Here is an 18,955-nt window from a genome sequence, read left to right on the forward strand (position 1 = left end):
TGATCGATGTTGGTGTTGATGGACGTTGGCCCGCCGCCACCATTCATATTGGGATTTAACATGGGATTCATTTGGAGGCCATAATTGTTGCCCGGCCCCGCACCTTGGTTCATTACACCATTCGGCAGCATACCATTGTTGATGCCATTTATGCCAATGGTATTGATGTTGTTCATGTGATGCGGATGATTGGAGAATTGTTGATTGCGATTGATGTTGGTGCCGCCATGGTTCATATCTTCACCGCTCATGGTGTTCATGCCACCCTGGCCGCCCATACCCATGCCGCCGCCTCCCATACCACCAATGTTGTTATTATTGCCACCAATGCCGCCAATAATATTATTACCAACTCCTGCTCCACCGGTGGTATCTGTGGGCGCCGAGGGACTACCCATGGCAGTGGTGGAACTGCCACTAATTGTTTTATCCTCTTTACTGCCGCCAGAACTTCCCGCGCCGCCGCCACTCGCCGACGACGACGATATGGTTTTATTTTTCTCATCGGCACAACACACCTTAAACACCACCTTCATATTGTCCGTTGAACAACGACCCCCGATTCGACGATATAGATCATCTTTCGATGAGGTCGATATGAAATAATAATCATTACCTGGCAGGAACTCCAAACCACCGGGCTGTGGTGTAAATGGCCGGAACGTAATGGTAAAGAACATTAATTTTTGAGGTTTATCACATATGGCAATGACCCGTGGATCGGCATTCGTTATCCGACACGTTTCATATTCGACTTTCGAAACATTATAAATGATATATTTTTCCGTTTCATTTTCATACGTTCCCGGCTCATACACCGGACAAATGATGTGCACCTGATCGAATTCAAAAGCTAGATTACCCTTATTGACATCGATTATGTGATCGGTATTATCAATGCGAAATATACTATTCGATGTGTTCCAATGCATATAGAATGTCTTGGCACAGCTAGACATGGTGGAGAGTAGTATGGTTTCGAGACAAATAATCGTTAGTAGCGTTATGAATGAGGTGGTACGTATGGGCGGTAGGACACCACGTATACATTTACTACGTGCTGTTGTGGTGGAGGAGGATTTTGATGAGGTTGGTGGTGCGGATGATGATGATGATGAGGCAGAGGCGGAGGTTTTTCTTGTTAGTCTTGTTGTTTCTTCGCTTGGTTTTAGTAGTGAAGTTAAGATGACACTTTTTATAAAATGATACCACATATATAATGGTTTGATAAATGAAACTATTAATAATATCCTTAAACAGCTATTAATACCATTATCATCATCACGACAACGACGACGACGATGACAATTCCCCCTACTATCCTTATTTCGTCTGTGCGTCGCTGCGGAGGAGCAGGGGGAGGAGCAGGAATTGCGTTTTCGTCTGCCCATGTGTTTTTTGGAATATACTGTGTGTAAATATGTTGATGATATCGATGACGACGATGATGGCGATGACGATAATTCTGTGTATGATGATTCTGCTGTTGGTAATGACGAGGGTGATGGTGCTGCTGCTGGAATTGCTGTTACCACAACTGTTGTTCTTTCTCTGGGTGGTGATGATGACATTGTTCCTGCTGCTGCTGACGTTGATGGTAGCAAAGTTGTTGTGGCTGATAATGGAGATACTACTGGCGATGCTGATGACTTACGTATTATTGTATTATTATTAACATTATTAATATTATATGGCATTTTAGTTGCAGCTGCTGCTTCTGCTACTACTGTTGTTGTAGAAGATGACGACGACTGCTGCATTAATGATTGATGATGTAGTAAATGGTGGTGATGATGATAATGCTGCGTTGGAGGTTGATGGTTATAATGACACTGATGATGCTGCTGCTGCTGCAGATTATTTACAATTTGATTTTTACAAAAATTACTAACGTGGCTATTATTATTATTAATATTATTATGCATGCTGCTGCTCCATGTTGTTGTTATTCTTGACTTGGCTGATGACAAAGCGGCTGCCGCTGTTGTTGTTTTCGTCACCATGGTCATGTTAATTGTTGATGTCATTGGTGGTGGCGCCGACATTATCGTAGATTTTTTACAATCATTTAACACCCCACCATTAGCAAGAGATGTTGTTGGTCTTTTGGTTGTTATTGACGACGATGATGTTCTCCTTCTTAGAGGACAATTATACAATTTCTGGTGTTGATTTTGTGTTTGTTGCTGCTGATTTTGTAGTTTACTACGCGTATATTGCTTATTTATAGTACAATTAATACATGAACGCATTAAATGTTTTAAACAAACATTGGAAACATAATCATCACCAAAACAAAGACCGGTCACAACAATGGGTGGTGGTGATGTCGCTCCTGTTATAATGGGTGGTGGTGGTGATGCTCCTGTGCTTTTTTGCATTGTTATGCTGCTGCTGCCGCTGGGAGGCAGTATTTCTGTTGTTTTTTTTTTCTATTCCTTCTTCTTCTCCTCCTTTATATATATCGTAATTTCCTCTTCTTCTGCGGAGTTTCTTACATATAACTTATTTTTGCAATGTTGTTCTTGCTTAATGTGTCATATACATATATATGTTTTATATGTGATGAGCAGATATATATAGAGAGAGAAAGGAGAGTTTTATTAAATAGAGTGATGAAGATGGTGGAGGTGGTGGTGTTTGTTGTTGTTGGTTGCGCTTTGATGATGGTGGCAGTGGAGAGATGTTTTGTTTTAGGCTTTTTTTGTTTTGCTTTTATTTTATTTAAATATAAATGCAGTTCTTTTTCAAAGATGTAGTCGAGGATTTTTTTCTGATTTTTCTTTCCTTTTTTGCAAGTCTATATCGTGGTTGTCGTTGTTGTTGTTCTTGTTCGTCGTCGTAGTCTTCGTCGTACAGACACAAGAAGTGTGTTGTTGTTGTGTGTGATTCGTTAATTATATTCGGGCAGTTGGGCAGTTCGGAAAAACCTCATATATTTCAATTCAAGTCTAAACTCTAGAGGAGGACTGTTATTTTTCTATTTTTTCCGATCGATTTGTTGTTGTAGATTTCATATGTATATATTTTTTAGTGTGTGCATTAAGGAGAGAGGATTTTCTTTCTTTAGCCTTGCCTTTTTCTGATCTGTTCTGTTCGGTTTTCTTTTCTGTTCTGTTATGTTTTGTTTTTTCGACTTTCTTTCTTATTTAATAAGAATGGGCGTGGCTCCACGCCCAATAGTAGTTGGCAAAACGCAATCTTGACAACAGTACAGTAAAATCATTAAAAGGACCCTCATAAGATCTGTTAAAAAATAGACAAAATACAAAAAATATAGCCGTAGTAACAAACATATGGATTCAGAGAGAGAAAGAGAGTGTGTGAAAGAGAGAGAGAGAAAGAAAGATAGAAAATGAGACAGAATTTAAGGAAATTAAATAAGGGGGAAGGAGGGTGGGAGGAGGTGGTTTTGCGGGGAAAATGGTTATAACATGTAATAAAAGTAAGTTTTCTTTTCGGTTTTGTTTTTAAATATTAGTAGCGATAAAAATTATTTATTGAACGATCGATTGATTAATTTATTAATTGCTTGATTTGATTTGTTTCTTTCGATTGATTGTTGGATGATGTTTGTAGTAGTAAAGTAGTTGTTTTTTTTTAATGATTGTAAATTCTAATACAAAAAATAATATTTGAATGAAATTTGGTATTATCTCAGGATCATTCTCAAATGACAAAGAGAGAAGGTGGAGGAGGCGATGGTTTTTTTTAAACAGCTTTAAAAAAGCCTATGACCTATCGAAATGGGCGTAGAAATGACTAGAGCGCCCCCAGGGGCGTAATATGAATCAACGGATTATTAAATTTTGCCCATCTTTTCAAAACTAACAACGTTATGCATACTGAAAAATCAAACTTTTGTCACTGCCAATCAAAAATTACATTTCTTTAGTAGGCATGGCTAGACAAAAATTTAACGTACAGTCTAAGTTTCACAACTCCAAACACCCTTATCAAAAAACAAAAGAAAAAACTTCGGCTTATAAGGACTTAAGACTATTGGAATTTGCCTCATTATTAAAGATAATTCGCCTTCGATAGTCAGGCGCGGCCCTTTAGGCTTTGGAGTCGTGCAATATAAACTCAAAAGCAGTTGCTCTGCTCTGCATGATATACGACGGATAGTTAATTTATGTTGGGTACCAGGACATAGCAACATAGAAGGGAACGAGATAGCCGACGAGATAGCCGACGAGCTTGCTCGAGGGGCACACAGTCGTCCAATCTTGCGATTGAGAGATCAGTGCAACGACCCATTAGCGAGGTAGTCGATAACAGATGATCGAAAGAACCTGGTTGCTATCTGGCCTGAATTCTTTCACCGAAGAACTTCTTCGCTGTTGTCACATAATAAGAGAGAGAGAGAGAGAGAGAGATGAAAATCATTGTGGGGATCATAACAGGTAACTGCAAGATTAGATCTCTCACTTCGAAATGGGACTCCAGTGGAGAGGATTACTGTCGTCTATGTGAGGGCGAGAGGAAGAGCTAGAAACAATTGAACATATCCTCTGTAGACGTCCATCGCTGAGTGGCAGACACAAACACCTCGAAATATATTAAATTGATAATCTAGCTTCTCCAAAATATACATCAATCAGATCCTAGGCTTTGTCAAAAATCTGGCATGGCTAAAATAACCATCTCTATTTTCTTTTCAGGTATCAAGGATGATCCGTACATCCCTAACCTAACCTAAAGAAAATCCGCCTTATGGAAGTTGGACTTGTAGAAGTTCTGGTAAATAATTTAAAATAAATTTAAAATCTACGAGAAAATAACCCTAATATATTTTGAATTTTGAAAAATGTCCATGCCATGTCATTATTTCTAAGATTACAATTCGAACATCTACCTACGATAGCAGCAATACCTTATGCTAATGGAGGGGTATAGAAGTTCCCGTTGACTACCTCTGCTGTAAACATCCTAGGCTTGTTAGGACAAATTTTAATGAAAAAAAGTATTCTAACACAAAAACCTCGCTCTATTAGACCGGAAAGTATCATCCTCCAGAACATATATGTGGGACAATGATATCTGATATCACCTTCCAATCAAAGGAGATTACTATAGTTCAAAAACAAAGTTGTTTACCATAAAGAAAAGGAAAAATCGTTTTCTGCATCGACCAAAATGGAAATATTGGAGGAGTACGATGCAATGCGAATCTGCTGAACTTCAAAAAAATCTATTCAACAGTCGGCGGCCCAGATAGGAAAAAGCAAAATGAATGGCTCGCCGATACACATCAGATAGCTTACTAAAAATTCAACTCCAAATTCCACTTCACTGAACGTATCCTCCTATACGTAGGCAGTTCGGAAAGTTCTTAGCCTAGCACACAAAAAGCGCAATATAAACAGAAAAAAATTAAGTGTTTTGGAAACTTCCATGAGAACACATGTTAAATATTTTATTTTGATCTGGCAACTCCTTCATTTAGAAACCGGTGTTCAAAAAATACGCATCCACATTTTTTTTTGCAATGGAAAAATTAGAACTGCATGCTTTCATTGTAAAAAAAGGACAGACGCGACTTTTATCAACACCTGTTTCTATATGAAGGAGTTGCCAGATCGAAACAAATAATTTATATTCTCGAATTACAACTGAAATATTATGAATTGCAAATTGAGTTTTCGAATTACAAATTAAATTCTTGAATTGCAATTGAAATGTTTTGAATAACTTTTGAAAAAGGTGCAGAGGGAGCATGAAAAAGCCAATCACTAAAGGCCGCATGAACAGGAAGATCAGACTCGTGAGAGAGCTCACAAGACTTTTACAGTGGCTATGATAAATTGAAAAATTTGCCGATTGGAACTGGGAAATTCGTATGGGGAATTATAAACAAGAATTTGCAGAATTTGATTTGAAGTTCAAGGATAGCCTTTAAAGGCAAACAACAGTTGGTCCTTGATAACCCGAGACTAACAATCATTGGCAAAACCATTTCGATATACATCAATTTGTTCGAAATATTCAGGAGGAATGTGGCAGCATTTGTTGGACTACATAAACAGGTTGATAAATTCGATGGGAGCCTTTATATGCAATTTATCTGAGCCAATGGATAGTTAGTCCCTGATATCCAAAAACTCAAACAAAATGGATATTTTTATATACCATTTTTTTCAGAATATTCGCGATCTGCAATTACAGAATTATTTAATTTTTTCAACAGAATTCAGATTTTTTATAAGAGAAAAGTATAAATTTGCATTAAGTATCAGAAAACTGAAACATCAATTTCATTTATGCAAATTTTCTAATATCTCCTTTCATTGCAAATTTCAAAAAAAAAATATATATGTATGTATACCAAATTTCATTCAAATATTGTCATTAAGAAATGATTGAATAATTTTTTGTTAGTAATGACTTACTTATTTAATAAAAAAGGCATTATTGTGCTCTCCTTGGAAACAGTTCTCTTGTCCTATACTTATGCGATAGAGTAGAGTAGGAGGAGCGACGAGTAGGCACATTAAATTTTATGTTATGATTTTTATTAATTAGTGAGAGAGAAAAATAGCATAACAACAGCGCATTATGTACCAAAAAATGTTTTTTTATTAATTAAATTACAAAAAAAAAGTTGGAAGAAATAAAGGCTAGCTCAACACATTTATATGCAAATTATGTGATGATGGTGCGGCGGGGTGGGGTGGTTCCAGCCGTTGTCGTCGTTTTTCTTTTCTTCTCATTCCTTTGATGTGATTTTTTTTTTTTTTTTTTTTTTTTTTTTGAGGTTATGTGTCAAATACACGAAATGTTATGGTCGTTGTTTGTTGTCGTTGGTCTCCTGTGTAACATCCACAAAATTCAAGGTTTATTTTTTAATAATAATAGTATTATGAATAACCATTGTTATTTAAACGATGCAATGACACGAAAACTCCCTCTAGGCTGGCTAGGCTCTCTCCTCTATGTGACGACTTTAATATTTTATTTTTAAACACAGAGAAAAAAATAATTTATTAAAATTAATTACTTAACATCTTTTTTTTTTTTTGGTACATTATGACGTTATGCTATTTTGTTTTTTTTTTTATTAAAAAAATTTAACGAAACGATGAAAAAATTTGTAATTAAAAAAATATGTGGAACCATTGTTAATTACGATTGAGAATATTTTAAAAATGGAATGGTGATAAATGTTGGGTGTTTTTTTTTCTATTTCTTAAGTTAAGTTTTTATGAAATTCATAAACTGTTTTCAATACAAATAAATATGTTTTCTGTCTTGGTTTTTATGAAATTCATAAACTGTTTTTAATACAAATAAATATGTTTTCTGTTTTGGATTATCATCAGTCAACTGCAAACGGAAGTGTTATTTTTCTATATTTTTTACTTGACAACTATGACGCTACTAAAAAAGGTGAAAAACTTGCAGTCACTGCAGTTCGCAAAACTCTATTCATCGTAAAAGACCCTCTCGGACCGCGGTACAGAGAAATTGGTTCGAAAATTCGACGACAAGAAGTTGTTATTAATGTGAATAATAAATCGGGTCTCGGGATAGGGATGTCTGAATCGACTTTCGACTTTTTGTATTAAAAAGTCAAAATCGATTTTGGATATTTGAGGAAATCGCAAAAAAAATATTTTCCTCCATTTTCGCCGTTTTCTATTGGCACAGATGTAAATAAAGTCTTTGCGTATTTGGGTAATACGGACGTCTAAAAACCCCTATAAAGGTGAGAAGGTGAGTATTTTTGTACGGAGCGCAATAAATTAGGTACGACCACCACCGATTTCAACAAAAACTTCACAGATGTCAAACTGGACTAAATTCCGTACGCTGTGCAAAATTTTGTCCCAATCGGGCAAATATTTTTAGTTTGGTGCGCCATTTACCCAAAATCGGACAAAACTATATATGGGAGCTATATCTAAATACACGTCATTCGTCAGACTTAATCGGTAAGCTGTGCAAAAACAAATCGCCAAAAGCAGACGTTAAGGTATTTTTGGATAGAAGTATGAATGGACAAATAGGAGCTATATCAAAATCCACAACGAATTTAATACACGTCCCTTTTGAGACTCAATTTCACACGGTTTACAAAATGTCATCGCAATCGGATATACGAAACAAACATCGCCAATATTACTGATCCTAAAATTATAATGTTCATACAGTTAACATTTTGAATGTACTTAAGATTTAAGGTTTTGAATGTATCTTAATTGAGTTTGCAAAATATGATGTTGTAAGGCTTTGTTGGAACCCAAGGAGATTGATGTTCTCCATTGAAAAAGGATGCCCTCCTGTAAAACTTCAGCAAGAAAAATATTACAAATTACAACAACAAATAAAGAAAATAAAAAATCAAATACAAATATATATACAAATAGAAATACATACATATATATGTCATTATATATTTAAAGTTTATCTCAAGAATGGAAAAAAAAACACCCAACATATTTAGATTTTTCTTGTTTTTTTTTTTACTTTGAAAACAAGGTCCACACACACTTTTTTGTTTGGTTTTATTTTTTTGTTTCAACAACAAAATACCTTAAATTATTCCGTACACTGCCAACGTTCTAAGCTATATCAAGGAATACCATATATTTTAAAGAAGTATCGAAAAAAACAGAGGAATAAACGTGGAAATAACAAAAAAGGGAGCTTAAAACTTATTTGTAATGTATCTCAAAAAAAAGACACCACCATGCACAACAAATCGATAAGGAAAAAAGTTTCCTTTACAAAAAAAGTTTTTTTTTTCTTTATTTAACGAGCAGTCTGCAGCATAGAAAAAACAGAGACGAAGAACAATATCAAGATGACAATAGACGTTGAAACTTTTCTTTGTTGTTTTTGTTGGTGGCTGGAAAATTTTTCGTTTTTTCAGTTTTTTTTTTCTGTTCTTGTTTGGGGCCGGTTCAACCGCTGAGACTGCTGCTGGTGATTTGTTTCTGAATGACTGGCTGGGTCTGGCTGGCTGACTGACTACTGACTGACTTTTGCATTCAATGCCTTGGGAGAAATAATACAACAACAACAACAAAAATAAAATAAAAACAAGAACCAAACAATGTAGATAGGTAGGTAGGTATTAGTATCCAGTATTGTCATATAAAGTTTTTGGTTTTTCGTTAAAGCCTTAAAATTTGTCTTTTGTGTTTCTTTTTAGAATCTTTGTATAAATTTGTATACCAAAAAGAAAAAAAAAATCAGAAAAAATTTGTCGCGTCTTCATCCAAAAAAAAGAAAGAATACAAAAAAATTGAGGGATAAAAATGTTGATTTGGTTCCTTTTTAGAGGTTGGTTGGTCGTTTGTTGTCGATCTGTTTGGTTGGTCGTTCGGTCGTTTGTTCGATCGGTTTGCTTTGTCGCCGCGCATAGTTTTATTTTTTTTTTCGATTTTATTTTATTTATTTATTTTTTTTTTTTTGTATTTTGTTTTGTGCCTTGTGCTGTTTTGTGTGTTTTTTTGGTAACGGTGCCACATCTCTTCTCTTGCTGGGTAAAGGTATTCAACAACAACATCTATAATAATGATGATTGATTTAAAGGTATTCCCATCATCCATCTTTTCTAGTTTGTGAAAAACAACCAGAATACGAAAAAAAAAGACTTGTTTTCTGCTAGGGAAATTTGAATTTTTTTGAAGTTAGTTTCCATTTGCCTTAAGTTGTAACAGAAGAAGAAGAATAATAAAGGTGATGGTTGATGTTGGAGGTGGTGGTATTGGTGCTGTCGTTTTGTATTAGGCTACTGGTTGTTTTCTGTTTCTTCTTCTACTTCGTATTTGCTTCTGTTCGTTCTGCTGCCGCTTTTTTATTTGTTAATAAAAATTGAGCGGGGCGATATAAAGGTAAAAAAGGGAATATTCTCACAGGCGGGGGTGGGTGGGCTTCAACATTGTCACAACAAATTGTGAGGGTAGTTTTGTTTGCCACTCTCATTACACACACATAACTCTTGCACGCCACTTCACTACTCCCCCAACCTCCTCCTCCTCCGCCCTTCATCCTCGTCATCATAATCGCTTCAAATTCATCACACACAACAACAAGAGAACAAGAAAAAAAGTATTACGCACACATAAATTATAAATACAATATCCTTTGCTTGTTTTTTTTTTTTTTGGTTCCTTCTGTTCTTCTACTAGAGGGTAATTTCCTTGCTTTAATGACTGGCCGCCGCCATTCTCCTCTGCCACTTTTCCTCCTGCGACAGCCTGTCACAGCCAGCCCGCCCCACACTTATTTAATAGATTCTTAAAGGACAAAGTGACACATGTGTCTTCTTACACCACCGAAACAACAACCACACGGAATGAAATTTTGAAAGAACCCTGTAGGAAATGTCTATAGTAAATCACTTGTCATGGAGCATGAACTAGTGACATGGTCAGTCAGTAGTTAGTAGATATATAGACACATCGACATATATGTGGACACGGGTCAGTAGTAAATCATGCCACTTGTAAATCTTGTATAATTTCTTTTGCTCGAATTTTTGTATTCGCCAATTAATTATCCATTTAACTTTAATCACTTTAAACTTGCGTTTTTCTGTCTATTGCCGCCAAAATTATTTCTAATAAATGAAAAATAAGAAGAAGCATAAACGTGATCAGTTGATTGTTGACATAACAAATGCTTCTTCTTATTCGGTGATATGTAGACAAGTTGATGAAAAGAAACTCGCGTTGTTAACCAAATTTCTGTCAACAGCCGCCAAAATTATTTCTAATAAGAAACAAGAAGAAGCATAACCATGATCAGTTGGTTGGTTAACATAACAAATACTTCTTATTACATGATGAAAATATGGATACAAGTTGTTGAAAATAAACTCGCGTTTTTAACCAAATTTCTGTCTACTCTCGTCAAAATTATTTCTGTTAACATTCAGTTGGTTGGTTAACATAACAAATGTTTCTTCTTCTAATTACATTATGAAAATATGGAGACAAGTCGCCACAAATATTAGACAAAAGCGATACAACACACCTCACATTTCCTTCAGGGAAAGGACGACACACACAGACATATTTCATTTCCTTGACTTTCTGTGCTCTCTCCTCCACCTCTCATCCTTATCCTGACTGATAGCTTTTCTTTATTTGCTAGAAAATGTAATCAGAGACCTATTAGGCCTGGGAATACAAGACATATGTTGTTCATTTTTTTTATTATTATGGCTAAATTCTTCTTATTATTATTTTATTTTTCTTAAACTCCTACCTGTTGTAGGATAGGACAAAATACACATTTTCATTGTTAGAGTAGTTGTTGTAGTAGTAGTTTAGTTGGTTTTATAAACAATACATATATTTTAATATATATTTCATTACAATAATATATAAATGTTACACAACAATTTTGAAATATTCATCAAAGAACCAAAGAAGAAAAAAAACAAAATCAAGTGATTTTAGGTGGTGTTTCTTTAAGGTTAGGTTAATTTTTTCAGTTAACATTTTTGAATAATTATCACAATTTTTTAATAGTACAAATATAGATTGCAATGAAAAGAAAACAAAATATATACACAGTTACCGGCCTAGTTAGTTATATATAAAGTAACTCCTATGCTTCTTAAATATTTCATTTATTTGAAAAAAGGAAAAGGTATCTAAAACTACTATTAGGTAATGGAATGGATCTTATTGAATATATCATTCTTATATTCTAGTACTCTTTTTTTAGCAATTCTTAACCAAGAGTTTACATTTTCAATATAGAATATTTTATATATACAAATATAAATTTATTTGAAATAATTGCACAAACATGATACAGTTCTTTTTTTAATTTTAATTTAGAAAATCCACCGAAACCTAACTACTAACAAAAAATTAAGCAAACCAAAACACACATAATATCAGTGGTAAAAATTATATTTCCCATACTCTCCAAAGGAAATTTATTTTGTATAAGATTTTCCAAGAATTGTGTTATTTTGGATTGATATTCAAATTCATTTGAATTTAAATGGGAAAAATACCTACACTAACCTTTTAGTGTAATTTATAACCATGCTTAACAAATGTCCTCTTCTCTCGAATGATATTGGTTGAATGTGTACAATTATTCTGTCGAAGGGAAATGTAGCTTTTTGGTTGACATATATATATATATATATATATATATATATATACACGAAGGCATATCTCTTTCTCTATAAAAACCCGCCATCATTTATGGGAATAATCTAATTTTTTTCCTTAGAACAAAAAACTGGAAAATCCTGTTCTTGGTGACAACTTTCAGTAAACTTTCACATAATAAAGTTGCTATAATTGAGATATAAAACAATTCTGAGAGATGACCTCCTCCCCCATCGTAAAAGACATTTGTTTCCATTTCTTTAATTATTTTATATCTTAATTAATTATTTAAAAGAAACAAAGCGCAGCAGAGCTCAATTACGACACAACAAAGCATTCATCAACAAAATAAAACTTATTTTCTTCAGGGGAGAGGGGGGAAAGCAACAACAAAAACTGTCATACAACTCAAGCAAATGAAGACCCAGTTTTATATAAAAAATATATACTAAACAAAAAATAAAACAACTTAAAAGAAACCAAAGGTAAAGAAGTAGAAGGCGGTGGTGTTATTTTTGTGTCAAAAACAGTCTGTCCTCCTCTCCTCATCTTAAATATCCAGGCACACATACAAACACACACAATCAGTATCTTTAAATATTACAAAAGAAATCTTAAGAACATTTCAAAAAATCAAAGGTCGTCATCAATATCATAAAAGTTTCCACATGATTATGAAATAAGAGAGAAATGTAAAAGTTTGGGTGGCATCATCAACTTTGTAGCAAACAACTAAACTTTTGGGAATTAGAAATTATTTATAAAGGACAAAACTGACGGTATGACGGACATATGTTTTTCGGGGGAAATCATTTTTTTATCGGATTAAAATATTTGGTATTTGGGGACACCCCTCCCTTATCAACACTTGAGATACCTTGCCATGTAAAATAATAATGGAGAAAATGACGGAACAAAAATTGTATTGAATTGAATTCTATAATAAACAGGATGAATTGAGACATATTCCCCACGAGAACTTAATGGAAGGAAAGTGAGGAGGGGTATTTAAAAGGCTGCAATAGACAAGACTCAAAAAGCTTCAGGGTCAATAGTTTGTAGATATAGACACAAGGACATATATGGCACTTGTTAATTTCTTATAATTACTTTGAATCACTCTTATAACCAAATTTCTGTCTATTGCCGCCAAAAATTATTCCTTATATAAATAAGAAGAAGCATAACCATGCACAGTTGGTTGGTTAACAAACAAATGCTTCTTCTTATTACATGATATGTAGACGAGTTGAAGAGGGATTTAACAGGCTGGGATTTAACAGGCTGCGATAGACGGGATTTAAGAAGCGTCAACCCACGGATGATGGACACAGGTATTAAGGCTAAATAATACGAAACTCTTCGGAGTTTCAGCCTAGTAAATGGGCAGCAAATCCCACACAATGTACCACATTGATATTTTTATGCCAGGAATACGTTCTAAAAACTACCTCCCCAGTTGCCGATATATATTTGCAATATCACCCTACAATTGATACCATTGCAATGGTATTGTACTCGTCGTCTACTGAAAAATCATAGCCTGATTTCTATCGAATGCGACCACAGGTTTCGTATAGTAGGATACCGCTCTGCATATATCCTCTTTTGTTAAAATCATAGATCATTCCTATCGAACGCGCGACCACTGCAATCATCTGTGAATAAAATTAGCAGTCGTGGACAGTCAGCAGATGATATCGAAGGAAATGACTGTCAACAGAATCCCTTGAATCTTCCCTAAAATGTGAATCCCTAAAGCTTGGTTGTTATGCGACATTGGATGACGAATGGATTAACAAAATATTAGAACAAGCATCGTCAACTATTATAAAATAGCTCTTCGACTGAAAAAATTGGTGTAGCAGACCACCTGACACTTGACGACACGTTGTCAGATTGCCATCAATTCATTGAAATTTGTGTTCCATGATACTGTGGTTACATATACACAGACAATATGTTAATAATCTGAGAGGAATATTTTGCAAAGCTTCTGGTAACAAATAGGCGAAGGCGGTAAAGAAGATGTCCCAGCGGAACCAATAAGAGATGTCGGTATAGAGTGTAGCCAATATGAGGCCAGAATAGCAATCAATCGGTAGAAGAGTAATAAAGCAGCCGATGACGAAGTATTCATGACCGGTATATCCGGATGCTGGTCAGGAAAATGCTGATTAGTAGAATTTGACTGGGAGAATTGCATGTCCAATGATTGGTACCTCAACCTAACTGTGGATCCGTGCACAAAAAATGGAGACAATATGGGCCAATTATAGATTCTATTTTTTTCCATCGATATATAATAGGACGTTTACATTTAACCGGATTTCGTTAACCCAGTGGGTTTCAATTGCCAATTCCTTTTAAATCCCAGACACTATTCCACAAAAAGCTACTATCAATTCAGTTAGGGCACCATTTAAAAAATTTGCGTTTCATTAATTAATTATAAGGAGAGTTTCTTTCAATATTAAAAAGACAATTTTAATTAAAGTCTTTTCACAAGTCATTTCTATTTTATTTCAATTTATTCACTTTTTTTAATTTTCAAAATTGAGTTATAGTACGTTTACATTTAACCGGATTTCCTTAACCCAGTGGGTTTCAATTGTCAATTGCTTTGCATATAAGTCAAATAAACCCTCATAAAGTAGGTTAACCCGGTAAAAAGTTCTAATGTATATGCCGTTTAAAATTCCCAGACAATGACATTTTTTTTTTTTAATTTTCCAATTTATTAGCTGCATTTCTTTTTTTTTTTCGAATTGAGAAAATAAAATCATTTTCTCATTTTTATGCACCCTAGAGGAGTTTTTTTTATAAAAGAGGTGGTTAAGGGTGTAGGGGAAGGGATAGAAGAAAAGAAGACACTTGAATAAAATTACAACCACCAACCCCCTCCTAGCGCAGACGAGTAGAAAAGGGTTACACAGGCGGCGGCAGACAGACAAGTTCGATATTTCAATGAAATCAGACCAGGTCAACAAACTTTTTAATTGTAGACATATCCACCATCATCTCCCTCCCCTTTTACTGTGTTCCAGCAAAAACTGGCCTATCGTTCTGGTGTTTTGTTCAGGGAAAAAACATAGAAATGTAGGTTATGTATTGCATTATAATTTTTGTGGGATGTTGTTTAATTTTCTGTGTGTGTGTTTTTTTTTTATTGGTGGTACCGAGAGTTTTAATTGCCATGAAAATTTTACTCCAGACTGAGGACAGACGACGGACAGAAACACACACATTTTATTGATGATTTTACACTGGAGATGTAGGGGATAATAAAAAAAGACAAACACGGCACACAATAAAATTTATAGCTGTCTATCCACAATCGTGTTTCTTTTTTCCTTTCTACTTCTAACCATACAACACACCGAGAGAGATGCAGAACCAACAACAACACACACACACAACACGACGACAATTTCGGTTCAATTGAAAATGGATGATGGATGGATGGAATAAAAATATAATGCTACCTTTTTTTATTTCCTTGCTTGATGGTTCGGTCGGTTCATCAATTCACACTTTAATTTTTTTATTTCATTTCTAGTCTCAAGATTCAAATACCCTCATTAAATTTTCTACGTATAGATACGGCTGTGCGGTGTTTCAATGAAGAAAAACACCGGCATAAAAAATTGTTTATATCGGCGGCGGCTGCGGCGGCGAGACTCTCATTTTGTAGAGCAGTCATCGCGCCGTGGTGGTGAGATTTTGTTGACATCAAGGTATATTTAATAAGGTAGCCGCATCGGCCCAGCTGTTGGACAAATAAATGTCAAAAATGTTGTTGTAATGTTGAACCAAAAAATTAAAAAACAAAATTATTAATGAAAATCTCCAAATTTCGTATAGATTTTTTGACAATACTTTTATTAACATTTTCTACAAGAATTTGTGTAAAAAAATCTTGTCAATCTGTTTGTTTTGGCAAAATATTTTTGACATATCAAAATACAACAACCGATGTTTGTTGTAGAAATTCGCCGATGCGGCTACCTTGTATATCTACCTTGGTTGACATCATAATTGGAGAGAGACGACAAGAACGCACTGAGTATTAGAACAGAGAGCAGAAGAACATTTGACATAACTGGGGAAATGATGCACCAAGTACCAGACTAGACGTCTGACAATTGAATTTGCGTGTGTGTGTATGGTGAATAATAATTGTGGAAGGCACGAAGAAAAGCAAAGAAGTAGGTAATGTTAAATACTTATTATTTTTATTAAATAATAATTAAATAAATTATGTTTTATGTTATTTTCTATTTTTTTAAATTAATTAATAAAAAATGAGGAATATCTGCAAACTGCATAACCGCTACTCTCACCTCATTAACTACACTACTCCTCTCTCTATCTCTCTGTCACTCATCAATAGCGCAAAATAATGACAACTGAGCATTTTTTAATGAATGAAGTAGAAAAAACGCACAAGAGAATGCATTAACACATAAAATTTTGAAAAAAGCGGTGATATATTTTAGGGAAGAGGAAGCGAGATGGCATAATATGCATGCAGCAGCATAGGACAAAAAAACACACACATACTCTTCAGCATATTGATTTTTCCAAACACAGCTGACGCTTCTTTCGACTGCTGCTCTCATCACGTTTACGACGTACCTATGTGTTACTAGTACACAACACACTACTCTGGATATGACTGATGTTTGGTCGGTTTGTTTGCCTGTCTGTATGTATGCAATTCAAAACTCACAAGGAGTACCAAAGGGGGCAAAAATAAATTAAAGGAATGGACGAGACGACGAACGAACGGACAAACAGGCTGGCTATATGACTAGCGACTAACACTACAGCTACGATGAGTGGTGAAGATGATGACGGCGACAGCGGCGACGTTAAGGGTGAACACCGACGACGACAACAACAACAACAACAACGATACTTGTAAGGAAAGAACCACAACAAAAAAGTGGGGTATAAGGAACAAAAAACACCGTATACGGGTACTTCGTCTTCTTCCTTGATTCATCAGAAGCCATAGATCATAGAAAAGTAAACATATAACATAACGCAACGCATTATAAACTGCCGCCCCTGCACACACGTCGTGTATTGTGTATGGTAGGTAGGTAAGTAGTATGTGGACACGGTCGTATGGATAAATGGTTGGATGGATGTTTGGTAGGTTGGTTGTTAAGATGGATGTATGGATGGATATATATGGTGTTGTGGTGGACGAAGACGAAGAATTCGATTGAAGACATTATTTTACGAGAGGAGTCCATGTAAAATTCCCCACTCCAAATCATATTATACACATATTTCATTCGTTCGTTTGGGTTTTTGGTTTGGTTAGCAGCTCGTTCGTCGTTTGCTCGCTTGCTTGCCTGCACACACAAACACACGCACACACATTCGCTCTTCTTTCTGCATTTTACTGAAAAATTTTCTGTGGTATATACAACTGAAAAAGCTTACGTTGGACATTGTACGGGTTTCATAGATGCCTTTTTTCTTCGTTTCGTTTTCATATTTTGTTTTTTATTCTTCTTGTTTTATAATTAAATTTATTTGTTTCTTCTTTTTTTTTTTTGTTTTGGGGGGAGAGAAAAACACTACAAAACTACACAATACACACCAACAATTTGTTTAAACAATATTTTTTCATATTCAGAGGGACAACAACACTGTTCATCATTTTTCTTCTGGCGATGATGATGAATGTCCGTCCACCCATCCACATATAGAAGGATGGATGGCAATTTTGTTTTAAAGCAATTTTTAATTTCTTTTTTTAGTTTTTTTGCATTTAAAGACCGACTCGAGAGTGTCTACAAAGCTGCTGCTTTGGGGGCTTTGCAAGGAACAAAAAAACTGTAGCCACCATTTTTTATGTATACACGAAAATGGAAAAAACTTTGATTTTCTAGTCACAATATATCCACAAATTCACATTGGATATTTATTTTTCGGAAATATTTTTTTGGTTGATTAAATTTTTGATTTGTTCAGGTTTTTGCTTTTCTTTGTAAACTTACCAATATGTGTGTCCTCGATGTGTTGTATTAAATCTCCTAAACTTGGAAATGTGATTCCGCAGCCATTAAATTTACAGATATTGAGCAAAAAGACGGCCATGTCCCTTCTAAGGCAGACTGCGGAATCGCCAACAATTCTGCGTTATTTGCTCTTCCACACCACACAAAAACAAACCTAATATGCGTACAGACACGAGTCGTACCGCTCGTTCGTTCTACTTCAACACAACTGAGTTTGTCTTGCTTTGAGGTCGTCTCTGGCTCTTGGCTCTGCTGCGGCGGCTGCTATATGATGATGTTCTGTGGTATAACTTTCTCGTTCTTTTCAATAGAGCAATAGCTGTCAACGAACGAACTCTGTCTGTGGTGAGGTGAATATATTTGATTTTATTTTTGTGGTGAGTTGAATGAGTTGTATGTATCTGTTATTGATGATGGTTTATCGTAGTCGTCGCTCGTTCGTTCAATTCACAACTTTACAACACTCACAACATATAGTTGTCTCTTTTCTTTTTGCCTCACTCTCTCTCTCACGGTCTCTCAGGTAATCACTGCAGTAAACATTTAACTCACCGGAGAGAACACAAGTTTGCTGTTTCTTTTATATTATTGTTTAATAATCGCACTACGAGGTATTTTTGTTTTCGTCCACGTCTTCTTCTTGTTTTACTACACAACCGTTGCCGCCGACACTCGGCCAGCCACTGAGGTGTTGTTGGTCTTCAACTTTGCATATGACCTGTCGTTGTTTGTTGTGTTTTGGTTACAATGGTTGTGTGTGCTGCTTCTTGCTCACCACACCACCAAACATGAAATGTTTTGACTGAGAGAACAGACAAAAAAAAACACATA

General features: G+C 35.1%; 1 protein-coding gene across 1 annotated transcript in view; it reads right to left on the reverse strand.

Annotated features, from left to right (window-relative positions):
• The window catches only part of LOC133329421 (uncharacterized protein DDB_G0283357), a 51,703-nt gene extending 33,354 nt beyond the window's left edge, over nucleotides 1-18,349 (reverse strand). The window contains exon 1 of the mRNA XM_061537899.1: nucleotides 18,104-18,349. Coding sequence (XP_061393883.1) covers nucleotides 18,104-18,203 — 100 coding nt within the window. The 5' untranslated portion in view covers nucleotides 18,204-18,349. The remainder of the gene's footprint in view (nucleotides 1-18,103) is intronic.
• Nucleotides 18,350-18,955: the final 606 nt, after the last annotated feature.

The sequence above is a fragment of the Musca vetustissima genome, unplaced genomic scaffold (genome assembly GCF_032173495.1).
Source record: "Musca vetustissima isolate MV318-11 ecotype Yass unplaced genomic scaffold, APGP_CSIRO_Mvet_v1 utg23282, whole genome shotgun sequence".
NCBI classification, from domain to species: domain Eukaryota; kingdom Metazoa; phylum Arthropoda; class Insecta; order Diptera; family Muscidae; genus Musca; species Musca vetustissima.